The sequence below is a fragment of the Sceloporus occidentalis genome, unplaced genomic scaffold, assembly GCF_023333645.1.
Source record: "Sceloporus occidentalis isolate IW3139 unplaced genomic scaffold, rSceOcc1.0.p SCAF_6, whole genome shotgun sequence".
Taxonomy (NCBI): domain Eukaryota; kingdom Metazoa; phylum Chordata; class Lepidosauria; order Squamata; family Phrynosomatidae; genus Sceloporus; species Sceloporus occidentalis.
In genome coordinates this window covers 12,950,896-12,967,660 of record NW_028316986.1, presented here as the reverse complement: position 1 = coordinate 12,967,660, position 16,765 = coordinate 12,950,896, and the positions used below count along the sequence as shown (strand labels likewise).

Genomic DNA, 16,765 nt, shown 5'->3' with positions numbered 1-16,765 from the left:
AACGGTAACCAGTGCATTTGCTATAATAAAGACACTGGATGCTTCTTTTAACAAGTGTACATTAGTGCTCTGGCTGTAACATTTTGGATCAGGGGAAGTTTCAAGACCCTTTTCAAGGACAGCAACACATAGAGCATGTTAGAATAATCCCAGACAGCAGGAAAATCAGTGAAATGTGCCTGCTGCATGAAAGAAGGATACTAGGAAACACAGTTCAGTATAGCAGCAATAAGAACACAAACCCATGGAGAGCATTACCAGTTGTGGTAACTTCCCTTTGCTTTTCACTTCCATCTGAACTGCATGTATAGATACTACTCTACAACCTGAAATGCTGGTGTGTCTTCTACACTATACTCTGATAGCAGTTTGATTCCACTTTAACTGTCATGGTTCTGTCCTATGGAATCTTGTAGTTTGTGAGGGAGGAGCTTAACATTCTCTAATGAACTTCCTTTGAATTCTACGTACTTGCCCAAACTGTAAATCCCAGAATTCCATGGTATGGGTCCAGGATGGTTAAGGTGATACAGTTGTTTAGTATGGATAGACCCTTTGTTGTCTGCTAACTGCTTCATCCCAGGCTGGCCAGTTATGGTTTTCACAGGTGTTCTCCTGCTATAGAATAAATCCAGAACTGTAATCCAGAACGGTAATCCAGAACTGTCATTTTTGCAAGGCATGCCTTGGAATTTATCCAGCCCAGTTCCCTGACCAGTACAGAATATTCAGTGCAAGATGTAAATGTAGCCATCTCTACAGCTGTGGAGATCACCAGTGTTGAAATTGGATTACACTTGTTTTCTGGAGTTGCTGTAATATTATTTTGCTTTTTTAATTTCATGTGTGAAAAACTTCTCTGGTACTTTGTACATACCCAGATTTCTCTCCCCTCTTTACCCTAAGCAATGATGAATAATGGGAACCCCACATATTTTCTTTTGGCATGATGGCTGATTATTTGGATGTTCTGATACCTTAGAAAGAACGTAGTAATAAGATCATGAACTGTGGAAAAAGAATCCAGTCTTGATGATCCAGGATGTAATCAGCCATTATCTTGTCATGAATGGCCATCATGCACTGAAGAGTAAAACAATCAGTCTCCTGCATTGCAGATACAATATCCATTTCAGTCTGGTCTCAGACCTGGTTATATGACAGAGATGGTTTGAGTTGCCTTGATGAATCACCTCTGCCTGGAACTGGGAAGGAAGAGTATGTTCCTGTTACTTCTGCAGGACCTCTCAGCAGTTTTTCATCTCACCAACCATGGTATCCTTCTGACCCCCCTCACTAGAATGGGACTTGTATTGGGGAATTCCTCTTTAACTCTTTAGTCACTGCTCTATGGAGTCATCTAGGGCTCTGTTTTGTGCCTGTGCTATTCATCTATGTAAAACCTCTGGTAAATGTTGTCTGGAGTTTTGAAATCAGGTGTCTCAGTATACAACTTTTATTTCTCCTTTCCACAAACTCTAAACCAATGTCTGTTACCAGTAACAGACTGGATGAAGGTAAACAGAAGTGTCAAATCTGTAGACATTTCGAAGCCATGAGAAAACCATTTTCCCCCCTGCACCCTGGCCGCAGCAGAAATGCAGTATTTATTATGAAAAATTGAAGGAAAATGATATTAGTAATCTTTACAGTCTGAAAGTCACTTTCAACTTTGTTACTTTAGGGAAATAATATGTGCTATGTATACTTTTTTGACATAAAATTTCCATGTTTGGTATATTAAAAGTGCAGGTTATTCAAACAATAATTACCAAGTGAATTTCTCTCTCTCTCCCCCTCTCTTTTTTTACTTATTTAATTATTATTTTTGTTACAAATGGTGCTACAAGATCTTGAACTATGAACAATCTTTTAGGTTTTCCCAGTTTATGAACATCAGTCAAAAACAGGCACATGGTGAAAACAGAGGATTTCAATAACATTAGTAAGAAAGATGAAATTATTTAGTTCCTCTCTTTCATTATGTTATCAAGCAGGCATAAAGCATTCGTCCCCATAAAAAGAACTGAGTACAGGACACCAAAACCAAGAATTGTAGTGATCTAATATTTTACTTACTTTTCTATAAAGGATTTTCTGTTATATAGTTTTTTAAATAATTTGATGGGAATAAATATACGAACACCTTGTCTTAAACATTTTATATAGCATCCTAAAATTCCGTGATTGATCATTTCCTACCATTTTCCCTGATTTTCATTTTTCCCTTTTTTCTGAAAAAAAAGGCTTGGGGGTTAGGGTTAGGATCAGGGAATAAATATATGAACACCTTGTCTTAAACATTTTATATATCTTTGTTGCTGCTTTTGCCTGTTGGCATTAAAATGGTCATATTGGTCAACACCAGAAGCAAGGCATTCTCAGCTGTGGTCTTGCATTTGTGGAATTCATGATGAGTTTTGAAACAAACTTTGAGCAACTTGGTCCTAAATTTGTGCTGCCATTATGGCTGTGTTCTTGAGATGAAGGAAGAACTGGATTTGCTTTTGCTCCATTGATTTTCTGCCCCTTTGAGGATCTCTGTTTTTGTAGATATCAGCCAGGAGAATAGTTCTGCTTGGCACATGGCTCCGTTAACAGACCTCTGAGATTAGCTGACAGAAAGGCATTTCTGCTGGCAAAATAGGCTTGCTACACCAGTGGAGATCCCTCACAATATTTGGACTAGTAGTAAAAAAAAATGTACAGGTTTCCAGATGTTTCCCTGAAATCCCTAGAATTCCCCATCATTGGCTATAATAGCTAGTCCTTCAGGGAGTTGTAGTTCAATGACATACAGTATATAGACCCACACAGTCCTCGCCTCTGATTTAGACCGTTATGTTTCCATCCAGAATATGCATACCTGTGTGCTTTCTTGATGGTTATTGGAGAAGATGGCTGACATATTTTTCTCATTTTGTTTTCAGGTTGTGTGGAGGAAACTTGGAGATGCTGCAGGCTCGTGTCCTGGAATTAGGCAGCACTTGTCTGGAAACCAGTACAAGGGGCCAATGTGATTGGATACCAAAACAAGGAAGAGTTTTGACTATGGACACACTGAATCCATTCTCAGCAACCTCTTTGATAACAATAAGATAATTGCAATCACTCTTTAGGTCACCTCTGGAAAATTGTACAGTCTGTTATTTTTCCTTCCTCCTTTTGCAAAGAGTTTGGTATGGAGCATCCAGACCTCCGGGCACTTGGTTTATACCAAGTCATCCCAACTCTGCTTCTGCAATGAACAATTTCAGCATTCATAACAAGCAGGATCTAGCTCATAACTTTAAGGCTTTTTGAAAATCTAATCAAGGAGGAAAACCCCAGAAGTGTGTGAGAGAAGAGGAAGAGGAACAGAAAAAGAGAGAACATATAATATGGTGGACTTCCAGTGACATTTTCCCAGGAGTTTTTCAATGGACTGGAGAGATGCCAATGAACTGTGCCTTTGGTCTTCATGGTTTGGAGGGAGTAGGTTTTCCTAGCAGCTGTACACTTGAGTGTATAAAATGTCAATGGTGCTTAGGCAGACTGTGCAGCTGAAGCCTTTTTCCTTTCCAGTTTATAGAGTTATTGTATTCTGGGGTGCTAAAAAGAGAGAGAGTGCTTCAAGCCTCCTACCAATACTGTAGCAAATAAAACTACAGCACTAAAATAGAGATGTATCCTAACCCTCACCCCTGCCTAAAAAAATATCCCTTTATTTTCATTAACACCAGTGAGTACCAAACAAAGAGGTGCCATTTCTACTCCTCATAGAAGGCAAATACAACACTTGCAGCCCAAACGTGAGGAAGTCCTATTCATAGAGTATCAGGGAGCCTGTGCTGCTGTTGTAGTTAGGAAGATTTCCTATTTCAGGGTCAAAATAGAAGTTGAAGGGAAAGTTTATTCCCTACAGTTAACCCATTTTATCTCCCACAATGGGATTTCCTCAGAGATAAATCTCTCTGCAATCAGATCTACAAATTAGCCCATTGTTTACCTTTCAAAGACCAATACACAATCAGATATATTAAATACAAGATACGTACGTGAGAAAACAAACATATACTGACAAACAGACATCATTTGACATTTGGCATGTTCATCTCTGAAAAATAAACATGCTAAGCATATGGTCAAGTTTGATCCATCAACCAGGCATAGTACCTTCTCCCAGCAGGTGTCTGGACCCTGGCTTCCCAGTGAGATTTGTTATTTTGCCTAATTCATGGTCAAGTATATTCTTTCATTCAGGTTGGAAGAGGCGGTAGAGATTAGTTTGGTTTGAATTTTAATGTGAATTTATGTAATTTTGCTTTTGTATCAGTGTGCAAACCACACCACTGGTCATCTTTCAAATTCAACCTTCTAAATTTTGCAGTGGTGTTCCCCAGTCAAAAATACATATCAAATGTGCATATACTGCACAAGTGAGTGTACAGAAAATGCATATATTAGAGAAAAGGCCATTCAAAAATGCATTATATCAGTAAAATTGCTTGGAAAGAATGTTTATATTAGGCAACACTGCATGCAAAATGCGTGAATTAAAACAAAATTTAACTTAAAAAAACTTTCAAAAGTTTAGTACAAACCAAATGTAAGATTGGAAATAACATGAACATCCACAAACCTTCTTTTACTTGGTGAAATTGGGTGTATTGACACATGGGAGCTTTTGCAGTTTCCCATGATTTTTTTTTTTTTTCATTTTGGAATTTTTTCACCTAAAATGTTGCTTGTTTAATTGTTTGGTTTGGTTTTTTTTTTTTTTTTTTTTTTTTTGCAAAATATGTTTTTCCATAAAAATATTATGTTTCTTCAAAATAGAGGTTTTTTACAGAGATAAATATGGGCAGAAGTGAAATTTTCTGAATAAGTCCTGAAATGCCCCCATCATTAAAAATGCCAAAATGTTCTTAATGTCACTTAGCAGTGAGAAAGTTTTGATAAAAAAAATCATACATGCAAGAACAAAATAAGAGAAGTTTTAAATACCACCAATAAAATTAAAATGGGTAGTGGAGAAGCATTTCTGAGAAGGGCCAAAGCTGACTGAGTCCCAATTTGGTTTCAGAAACCAATATTTTCTTCCTGAGGAGCAACCTGGAATCTTCAGATCCTCAGCTTTCCTGTTACTAACTCAAACTGATCAAAACTTATGGTTCCCGATTTGAAGAACTCTAGTTCTTTGGTTCTCATAGTGGTAGATGAACATGAAGACAGACAGACAGACGGATGATGGCTCCTGAACTGCTAGGGGGCAGGCAGGACAGCTTCATCTTCTGATATGGATTGGTTTTCACTGACATCCCTGTGCTGCAACTGTGGTTTGTTAAAGGTCTTGGGCCAGCGAAAGCACCTCTCATGCCAGTATAACTCACCCATAGGCAGGGACATAGCCAAGTGGGGGGGGGGGGGTCCATGGGGTCTGGACCCCCCCTTCCATTAGAAAAACAAATGGCACACGCTGCTGCGCCAGCCCGCCCAAGCCCCATCATAATGGTGGCATTTGGTCTGGATCCCCCCCCCTTCCTAAAATCCTGGCTACATCTCTGCAATAGGATTCCAGCCTATACCTTCCAGGGTGACTGGCTGCTTGAGATGTTGCACAGATGTCTGGAAGGTTCTGGTGTACAACCTTCAGCTGAAAGTTTCTGCCATCTCAACTAGATAACACAAAGTCAGGACAGAAGGCAGAGGGAGTTCCATTCACAGTCTGAGGAATGAAGTAGGACTTTGTTGTGGAGCCCACTAAGAGGCTAAGTCATATTCTTTTTTTTGGTGGAATCCTATATAATCTGAACCAAAGTTGTGGTTAATCAAAATCACATGTCTCCTTCCACATCCCACTTTTTAGAAACACTCAAACATTACCACTAAATAGTTCTGCCATCCCTAATAAGCTACAGACCTTTAAGTTATTTAACAACTCCTGGTTATGATGTAATAAGAATGTTGCATTGTAGATGGACCTACAGCTGTTGGCTTGCCTTTAAGAAAATGCCCTAATTTGCTCAGTAGCCCACTCAATCATATGGTTCTATTTTTTGGTTCCATGTGGTAACTCAGTGCATCATCTGAAGACCAATGGTTATGGCAGATGTTATGGCACCAATATTTTGTACTTGCCCACACAGTACCTCCAAGTTGGGTGATGGTACTAACATGCTGGGCTGGGTTAGGGTAAATATTATCTAATGGGCTTTATAACTGGGTTGTTAAAAGTAATACACATATGACGTTTTCAGCCTAGAGGTCCTGTTGAAGCATCAAGTGGCTAATTTCTTTCCTTTATTGCACAATATTTTTCTTTGCAAGAAAAGACTCTTGCAAAACAGCACAGCATTTATGGGAATGGGGTGGGAGAAAGCTTTCCTTGCTAATGGTGACTTCCTTACAAAGGAGATACTGAATATTCTCAAGAGCATGTCCTTCATTAAGCTGAGGTTTAAAAACCTTGTTTGTCTGAGTTTTTCAACCTGGATGGACTTACATTGCCATTCCACCCCACCTACCCTGTATATCATTAGATTGTGTGTAATGAAATGCTCTGATAGCTATTTTGTGTATATATAAAAATGCAGCAACAGTTTCTTGTATGAATGTCCAACAGGCTTGTGATAAAAATGCTGTTGCTTTGACTTTTTAAACATAGCTGAATATTTAAAGCATACAAAAAATAGGAATGCAACAATTCCCAAGTTTGATTATTATTATTTTTTTGGTTGATCAGTAAGACTTTATTCCAAGCTGATACCCTCCTGTTTGAGTTTTGTTTCATTTTTTTAATGTGAGCTTTGTTACATGTTGTGATATGGATCTGTGGGATGTGGGATGTGATGGCACTGTGGCAATACAACCCTTCTATCCTATTGTAGCACGGCGTGAATTGGCTACCTTTTTTTCAGGAAAAAGGAAATCACAGAGGGATTGATTTGCTTCAGTGGCTCAGTTACCTTCCTTGGGTTTTTTATTTTTTTAAAAATGTCATGCTAGTCAAATCACCACTTTCATTAGTTACCCTAAATTGTTGTATTCCTATAAATATATGAGAAACAATGAAAAAGAGAAACCCTCAAAGAATTTGCGACTGCAGTCAAGGGCTGGATCCAAAGAGCAGTTATCCACAAGTTCATGAGCTTTGGTGTGTCTACTGGGGTTTGGGACTAACTTTAATTACAAATCCTTTTCCCCATTCAGTGGCCCATCATGGCTTTCATGTCAGGTGTGCTGATTCGGCTATAGGTTTCAGCCTGCATTTTTAATGAGCTATCCATTGTGCTGAGCTGCTGTGGCAATAGGGTTCAGAGCCTTGGATAGCTCTTTTGTTTTAAACAAAACTTCAGGGTAAAGTAGCTACCCATGGTGCTGATTTACTATGGAGCTAGTGTTCAGAACATTGGATAACTCTTTTGTTTAAATGAAACTCTTTGGATAGAGGAGCTATCCAAAGTGTTGATCTCCTATAAGAATTGGGTTCAAAACATTGGATAGTTCTTTCTTTAAATGAAACTCGTCATGGTAAAGTAACCATCCAAAGGGCTGATCTAATACAGGGATAAGATTCAGAAGCTTGGCTAGCTCTTTTGTTTAAATGAAACTCTTCAGGGTAAAGGCTCTATCCAAGGTGCTGATCAACTATGGGGATAAGGTTATTTTTGCTTAGATGAAACTTTCAGGGTAAAGGCATTATCTAAGGTGCTGATCAATTGCAGGGATAGGGTTCAGGACCTAGGACAGCTCTTTGTTTAAATGAAGCTTTTTTGGCTAAAGGAGCTATCCAAGGTGCTAATCTATTATGGGTATAGGGTTTGCTATCTTGAATGGCTATTTAATTTAAATCAAAAGAGCTTTCCAATGTGATGACCCCTTTTAAAGCCTGGAGTAAAAGCAGCCTAGGTCCAGAACACCCCTGATGCAGAAGCCATCAGCCACCACTGTTCACAATGCTCCCCCACCCTTGGAAACTTCATTTAGTCTTTCAGATATCTTGCTGCGGGGAAAACTCTAGAGTTTCCTCCCCACCCCTACCTGAGGGTCTGGAATTGGTTTTGTGGCTTCTTGGATCTGGCCAAACTCTGCAGGAGCTAATATTGAGTGACACTAGTCTTTTGACATGATACATATGTACATTTTATACTGTATTAAAACTATTTTTTTACAAGTCACCATATAATGGGGGTACCAAGCATATGTGTTCATCTTAGCAATGGTAATAAATTATTTAATCTCATGGTTAATTTGCTTGCTTGATTTTAACATAAGCGTCTAAGGGCATAAAGTGGATTGTGGACATTTCTGCATTTTATATTTTGATCTTCTAGAATTCCCTCACAGGGTTGCTAACAGTGATGAAAAAAATTACCCAACTTGTTGTACTACACTAAACTGAAATATCTAGATTTCAATATTTCAGTTATTTCAATATAATTAAAAGGTCTGCCACCTGGCATCAAAATGACAGCAGCACTGTGCAAGCCATTGGGGGAGAAGAATATTCCAAAGATGGGAATTCATCACTAAAATGGCCCAGTGTGATTATTACTTGCATTTATATGATACCTTTTCTCCAATAAGTTCAGGGTGAGGTGCCTAGAACTTCTACTCTCTACTCTATTTACAGAAAAAACATATGGAGTAGACTGAGAAAAAGTGACTGGACCAATGTAGATCCATGTCTCAGTTGGTACTTGAACCTGAATCTCTCAAGTTCCAGTCCAGTGGTTTCTAACCACTTTAATTCTCATACGAAGGCCTGTGAATAGAGGCTGGAATACATAATCTTTTTATTCATCATGATACTTCACACTAACCTTGTGAGCTTGGTCAGGCTGAATGAGAGAGTGATGTCCCAATATCATCCACTGAGTTTCATGGCACAATGGAAACTTGAACCTGGATTTTCAAAGTGCCAGACCACTGGTTTGGATGGATGGATTGGATGATAGATGATAAATATTGCATCCCCCTGCCCTAGTTGAACTGTAGCCTTAAATTGTGATTTCCCTCTCAATTTGTCTCAGATCACTATCTCCAAGTCACCTTTGCGGGATGCCTCCACTTTTCCTATATGTGGTTCCATAGAATCTCCCTGCAGTCTATGACTACCCTAACAATCGGTTTATCCTTTCATGGAAGCCAGCCTCAAGCTTTAAGAGACAGGGCTCTATACGATGGTCTTAAGAGAAAGAAATTATTCTGAACTAACGGCTCAGAAGAGTTGAGAGCAAATGTCAGCATCATATGCCATCATTAGCTGTACCCTAATCCAGAGACAACTTGGGAAGCTCATAAAAGTGCTGCATCATTGCAGTGAAAATGATCACCCTATGTTTCATGTGAAAAGAAAAATGTATTGCTCAAACAGAAATATTACTATAGGAACAAGATTTTGGTTCCACTTTAAAAAATAAACCAACCCAACAACAGCAAAAACAAAAACGGAGCCAGTGTTATAAATATAATAATAGATTTCATTATTGTTGAAAAATAGAACCAAAAAAAAGAAGTAGGTGGAAAGAAGGAAGCTGGAACACTAAACGGAATGTACAGGAAGAGTAAGTATAAATTCAAAACCTGCAAAATTAAGGAAGCATTAAAACAATCTTAAAAACATGACCTTCAAATTTCCCCCTGCCCACTTGCCACATGTCTCCCAAGATTTACCCTCCTGCTGATTTGAGAACTGACCAGAATTTTACCCCAGCCTACTTATTTTCAGGAGGGTTTAGAGTAACTGTTTCTTCCAACAGTTTTTTGTGGGTTTCTCGGGCTATGTGGCCATGTTCTAGAAGAATTTATTCCTGATGTTTCACCAGCATCTGTGACTGGCATCTTTAGAGAAGATGCCAGCCACAGATGCTGGTGAAACATCAGGAATAAACTCTTCTAGAACATGGCCACATAGCTTGAAAAAACCACAAAAAACTATGGATGCGGACCATGAAAGCCTTTGACTTCACATTGTTTCTTCCAATGTGTGACTAAAGATATTTAAGATACAGTCATGCACTGGTTTGTAGAGAATCAAGAATTGGCATAGCCTCATCCTCCTTTCCCCTGCAATGGAAGTGTAGAAGGAGGAAAGCTATGCATTTATTATTCTTTTGTTTCCAACATCTGCACAAACCTTCCTTATTGGTGCCTGCTGGGGATAGTGGAAGTGTTAGTACAGGCATATGGAGGGTGCTGGGTTTGGGAAGTTTTCCATGAGGATGCAGAGGTGGTGGCAACCAGATATTGATATTGCACCTGTGGTTTCTAACCTTCACGGCATGGAAAAATATGTGCAGAACCTAGTCTTTTAGTCCAGCATTACTTATCAAGGGGACTGTTGGCTTGTATTGGGTAAATGTTTGTGAGAGTCTGAAAATACTTTAGTGGGGTTCCATATATGGATTTCAGAGGAGCTTTCCATGTTGATGCTCCTCAACATCAGAGCAGAGGAGGGGAATTTTTAATATAGATCTTTTCCTTGACCAATACCAACTCTTCCGCCTCTTCTTTTATCACTGTCACCACTACCATGCTCTGTTGTGGAACTCTAAGAGGAATACCACCATATCATCCTAGATATACTAAATCTTCTCTGATTTCAGACAGGGTCAGTCCTGCTTAGCTCTTGGACAGAAGACCACCAAGGATATTAGGGATCTTCAAGTAGGACTAGAAAAAATCCTTCCTGAAATCCTGGATTACCAGATTTCTGGGCTGGAAGGGCTGGTGCTCTAATTCAGTTCCAAGTGTTTCCTGTGTTCCTAGCCCATTGGCCACTCATGGTCTGAACTGCTAGAGCTTTTATACTGCTATATTCTCCTATCACCCACTTAGTTAAGAAATTATTGGGAGTCCACCTGATCATCTGTGTCCAGTAGGCCTCATGCCAGCTGCAGCCAGCAGGACTGACTTCCATTCTGAAGGAAGCTCTAGCATATTATATAAACCCATGATCAGTTCTCCTCTGATCATGGGTTTACATGATCATGGTATCTGGAACAGAGAAGGCATCAAACACTGAATTATGCAGAGCCATACCACATCAGGTGCTTTGAGACATTTAGGGGAAAAGTTAGATGATACAGCTTAAGAAAAGGAAGAGGTGGAGCATGGACGTCAAAGCAGATAGCCATTGGTATCATCTCTGGTGAGTCCTTCTGGACCATTGAGAGCCTGGTAGCTGTCCAAGAAATGGCAAGTTATGATACACATCCTGAGCTGCTATTAGGTCAAACAATTCCCAATTTCTGAGGGCTTTGGAAAAGTGCTTTCTCCAATTTCCATTGCAAACATTAATGAGGAAAAAAAAAAGGGGGGGGGAATCATCATGTAAAATGCAGTTTTTAATACTTCTGCATGACATGGATATCAGCTCTGCCAAAAATAATCTCAGAGCAACATCTTAAATGGCCTGAGCTCACATAACCTCATCTGATGGTCTGAGAATGATATAGGTAAAGGTATTCCCTGTTGACAAGGTTGTCAAGTCAGGGCCAACCATAGGTGGCATTGCTCATCTCCGTTTATTCAGAGGAGGTTTGCATTGCCTTCCCCTGAGATTGAGAGCATGTGACTTGCCCAAAGTCATCCAGCTGGTTTCATGGTCGAGCTGTGAATAGAACTTTGATCTCCAGAGTTGTAATCCAGTACTTAAACCACTTCGCTATGCTATCCATCTAGCATGTGATCTTCCTCTCTTTCTACTTTCCTTCGCCTTTCCTAGCATTATTGTTTTCGCAGTGAGTCATGCCCTCTCATGATATGTCTGAAGTATGACAAGTTTGGTCATCTTGCTTCCAGGGGGATTTCAGGCTTGATCTGTTCAAGGACCCATTTGTTTTTGTTTGTTGTTTGTTTTTTGGCTGTCAATGGTATCTCAGCCAGCTTCTCCAGCTTTTGCTGTTATTGTGTACTTTAAACTTCTTTTGTATATCAACATTCAAAATGTTCAAATCAATATGGCAGTGATGCATCTTGGTTATGCTCGGAACAGTAAAAGTAGACATATACTCAAAGTATAGAGGTCTTTCTTTATCCCATTGTGGCTTATTCTTCCTTTCTAATGTCATAAAGTTTGAAGCCCTGGACCTTAACTATTCCATATCTGCCATGGTGAGACAGTTCAGGCGTATGTTGCTTCCTTTAAAAAGAAACATCCCCCGCCTTCCAGACCCCTGCAGGAATGTTAGCTCAGTGGTCCACAAAGTGTCATCTCTCTGCATAACCTTTCCAGAAGCATTGCTGATGGCAGTGAAGATCACAGATGCTACAAGAAAAACATCCATCATCAGAGATGTCTTTATTGTTGAATCAAAATCAGTCAAACAAATAAGAAATTGCTAGGATGATTCATTGGACATGTTGCAAAAAGCTATGATTCCCCACACGAAACTGCTAATCCACTTTGATAGATTAGCGTCCTCAAATGTCCAGCAAGTCCCCTTCCCTTAAACAGGTGGTTAGTGGTAAGGACTATGTATAGGAGGAAGAGTAGAGAATGAGGAAGGAGTATAGTACTTGGCACATGGTTCTGTTTCCTGAAAGCCTGAAGTTCAGTGTTTCTAGTCCTCATGATGAGGAGGTTTGTGTCGACAGTGTTTGCTGAAATCTTCAACACTGTGGTATTTAGCCTTCACGTCTGGGGATATTACAAGAAAACAACTTGCCTCAGATGGTAAAAACGGGGAAATGAGGTGAAGTGATACTTCATAATTGAAGGGACTGCACATAATGGGGAACTTGGCAGTTGAGAACCTCTCCTTCCTTCTTTAAATGCTCTCGCTCTTTATTCAGCAATGGTGCACACTGTACAAAAGCTCTCTGTCTCTCATTCTCTCTGTTTCTCTGTCTCTCTCTCTGGTTGTACAACTCTAGTATAATTTAATTTTATGGCCCAGAAATGGCTTATTACTGTAAATTAGATTTCTGGAAACATGCTCATCTTAACTGTCTTTCTAAAACATTTAAAAGGAAACATTTATATAACAAGAAAAAAAATTAAAGATGAATAATTCATCTCATTCTCTGTCGATTGCATTAATTAATTTTAAAGGAAAGCAAAACATGCCGAGTGTGATGTCTTTGGGCTGATTTCATGATGAGGCAAGGCTGAGGATATGTTTAGCCCTGAGATGAAATTTAGTTTAAAGGAAAGACATGTTGACAGATGGCAAGCATTTAAAAGAAGATCAGAAAGGGAAAAAGGAATCAGGGCATTTCCCATTCAAACTGCACTTTTCCAGATAATTCAAAACTCTTTACATGCATTGCTTTAGTAATGGTTGCTACAACAATAATCACCACCACCCTCCTTTAAGTAGGCCAGTATTCTTACGTGGAAATTATAGTCAGGAGGACGATGTTGACTCCATTGCCTTATAATGGGAGTGAGCAACTGTGTAAGGTGCTTGTTGTTAACAATTGTCATATTTTGTCAAGTATTGCAGGGTTGCGGTAGCTTAATGATTAAGATGCCAATTCTGATCATCGGAAGAGCAGAAGGTTGTCAGTTCAAGGTCCAAGTGCCTCATGATGGGGTGAGTTCCTATCACTAGTCCCAGCTTCTACCAACCTAGCAGTTTGAAAGCATGCACATGCAAGTAGATAAATAAGTACTACTTCTCAGTGGGAAGGCAACATTGTTCATTGCAGTCATGCTGGCCACATGACCACCAGAGCAGTCCTCGGACAACGCTAGCTCTTCGGCTTAGCACCACTCCCTGCAGTCAATTATGACTAGACATTCAGGTCAAGGGACTACCTTTACCTTTACTTTTTAATGTCAAGTTGACTTGGCCTTATGGTAACTTCATGAATGAGAGATCTCCAAGTGACCCTGTTATCAACAGCCCTGCTCAGGTCTTGCAGAGTCAGTACCATGGCTTTGTTGATTGAGTCTATCCATCTGGAATGCAGTCTTCCTCTTTTCCTGCTGTCTTTGACCTTACTAAGCACCATTGTCTTTTCTAGGGAGTTGTGTCTTCTGGTATGCCCAAAGTATGACAGGCTCAGTTTAGTCATCTTGGCTTCTACGAAGAGATCAGTTTTGATTTTTTCTAGGACCCATTTGTTTGTCTTTTGGGCAGATATATATCCTATGGCAGCACATTTCAAATGAGTCGATTCTCTTCCTGACAGATTTCTTCATTGTCCAGCTTTTATAATCAAATGTAGAATTTCAAAATACTGTAGCATGAACAGTCCTGAATTTGCTATTTCATGGTACACTCAATAGTGGTTAGGGACTAATACAGCCCCACAACTTCTATTCCAGCAAGCCCTGTTTTCCTTTGCATTCCCTCTCAAAATAGTGGGAATGCAAAGGAAAATTTCTACTGCCATTTTGAGAGAGATTGCAGGTGAAAACAGAGATTTTTTGGGGGGTGGGGGAGATAAAAGTTTCTGAGATGCTTGCGGAGCATGTGTGTGTGTGTGTGTGTGTGTGTGTGTGTGTGTGTGTGTGTGTTTATGAATGGAGTTGCACTGATTTTTTAAAAAAACTTTAGGGGATTGAGGATCTTTGGGGGATTGGTGGAGTGTGCCAAGAGCCACAAAGGTAGGCCTAGAGGTCACATATGCATTTTGTGTGGGCAACTGAAGTGGGTCAGGGGGGTATCTGCTTTCTTCCCCAGGGGCTGCAGGGGCTGCATTTAGGAGATACAGAATATCTCCTTGGATAACTCCACTAAAGTTTAAACTAAACGATGGCGGAATGGCTATCCTTTGGTGATTTCCTGCATGGCTGGGGGGTTGGACTGGATGGCCCTTGCAATCTCTTCCAACTGTACCATTCTATGATCCTATGGTTTTAAATGATTCTATGATTTTTACAGATTCACTGCCTCACTGATATCAGAGCCACTACATACCTCCCCTGCTTTTCAAAGGTCTGCTTTTCAGTAATTTTGACTGTAACCAGAACTACTTTTTTCCTCCACTCTGTTGCTATTGATCCTCTCAAAACCTCATCCAATCAGAAGATCCTCATGGAAAAGTGGTTGATCATTATTGTAAGGTCTGTATTTCATTTGGAAGACCCCCCTCCCATCCTTCCCACCCTCATCTGTCCTTGGCTTCTCCTCTTCTTCCATCCATACATACTGGTTTCTTGCAGTCATTGCAGCCTCACTGTCACCCCAGCCAGCTTAAGATCTGGGGCCTACATTATGATGATTTCTGGTTTCCGACTATGGGCTGGTCCCCAAACCTGCCTAATAAGTGGGGGAAGCCGGTATTTGCCATCACTTGGAGGTAATGAAGTAATATGGAGTGGCTTTGACCTCAAGACTCTCTCCACATGACTGCACTATACTCTTAGAGTGCTGCTATTCCACTTTTACTGCTCTGGATGCCTCCTATTGTATTCTGAGGTTTGTAGTTCAGTGAGAGCTAAGAGCTCTCTCACTGAGAATTATGAATGCTTCTCCTTAAACTGCAAATCCCAGAATGCAACAGGAGGCAGCCAGAGCAGTTATGGTGGAATAGCAGTGCTATAAGAGTGTACTGCAGTCATCTAGTCTGTTGAAGCCTTCTTAGCAGCTCTTCTTACTTTCATATACAGAGGGTAGCTTCAAGAAAAAGGTACTATTTAGCACTGAGCACCATACTTGTAGAACATCCACCCTCAAGTGCATGTACCTTAATATATTTTCAGCAAAAGAATAAAAAAATCCTGTCCCTTTAAATATTCTTTTAAGCATTGGTTTAAAAATGTAATCGATGTGCATGGTGGTATCATCATAGTTTTATGTTTATGGGTAACATTTTGTCAGTATCTGCTTTCCCTTGCTGGTTTCACTTTCTTAGGGGTATGGTGGTAGACTGTTGGATCATCGGACTTCTAAATTTCTGATCCATTGTCATGCAGAGATGGCTTAAAAACCCTGAAGGCATCACATCCTGTCTGGTCTTGGAAGCTAAGGAGGGTCAGGAATGTTTAGTACTTGGGTGGGAGATCACTAATGAATATCATGTACTGTAGGCTAGATTTCAGGGGAAGGTAAAAACAAACCGACTTTGAGTATTCCTTGCCTAAGAAAACCTGATGTAATGTACGAGGTTGACCTGAAGGCATGTGCATGCACATGTACGCACGCACGCACGCACGCACGCGCACACACACACACACATATGCAGAAAATTACATGACTAATAAATGTAATTACTGAATACAAAATAATTCAGGTGTCTGGGGGCAATCCAAGATTATGTAATTCTTAGGGAAAGGAGTATGTCTTCACCATTCTCATTATTGCTTGGGAAAAACCCAGCATTGTCAAGAAGAATAAAAAAAAGTTTTGTGGTTGCATGTGTTTTTGTTTTTAAAAAGGTTCTGGCACCAATTGTTTTAGGAAAATCAAAGACAAGATTTTATCTTGCACTTCCTACAACAGTCTGCATAGTCTTGGGAAGTTTGATCCATGGTTTTGATGTTATCAAGAGTCATCTTTGTTCCACACTGTTAGCTGTCTCCTGAAAATGAATAGGTATCATGTCCCTGAAGTGTGCACAAGGACTTTTATTGGAGATGTTAATTTTTTAAAAAAGCATTCAGAAGGGTGGAATTGATGTTTAAATGGGATTTAAAGCCTTTAATTGTTATTATATGGCACATTCATGTAGGATAAATCAATTAACCAGGGTGGATTAGCTATGCATGCTACCAGAACTTAGATTACCTGAAGCACCCTATTTCTGAATACTAGATGCTGGGGGTAAATTAAATAATAGGAAAGGGCCATTGTCTTTATGTCCACATTTCCAGTTACCTAGTGGACAT

General features: G+C 39.8%; 1 protein-coding gene across 4 annotated transcripts in view; it reads left to right on the top strand.

Annotated features, from left to right (window-relative positions):
- Window positions 1-4,706, top strand: part of CCDC85A (coiled-coil domain containing 85A) — a 211,362-nt gene extending 206,656 nt beyond the window's left edge. For 3 of the 4 annotated variants that reach the window (XM_089528872.1, XM_089528868.1, XM_089528867.1), the window contains one exon: window positions 2,931-4,706. In XM_089528872.1, the coding sequence (XP_089384998.1) occupies window positions 2,931-2,980 (50 nt within the window). In that variant the 3' untranslated portion in view covers window positions 2,981-4,706. Of the gene's footprint in view, window positions 1-1,850; window positions 1,946-2,930 lie in introns of all 4 variants that reach the window. The other variant, XM_089528870.1, reaches the window with a different exon arrangement.
- Window positions 4,707-16,765: the final 12,059 nt, after the last annotated feature.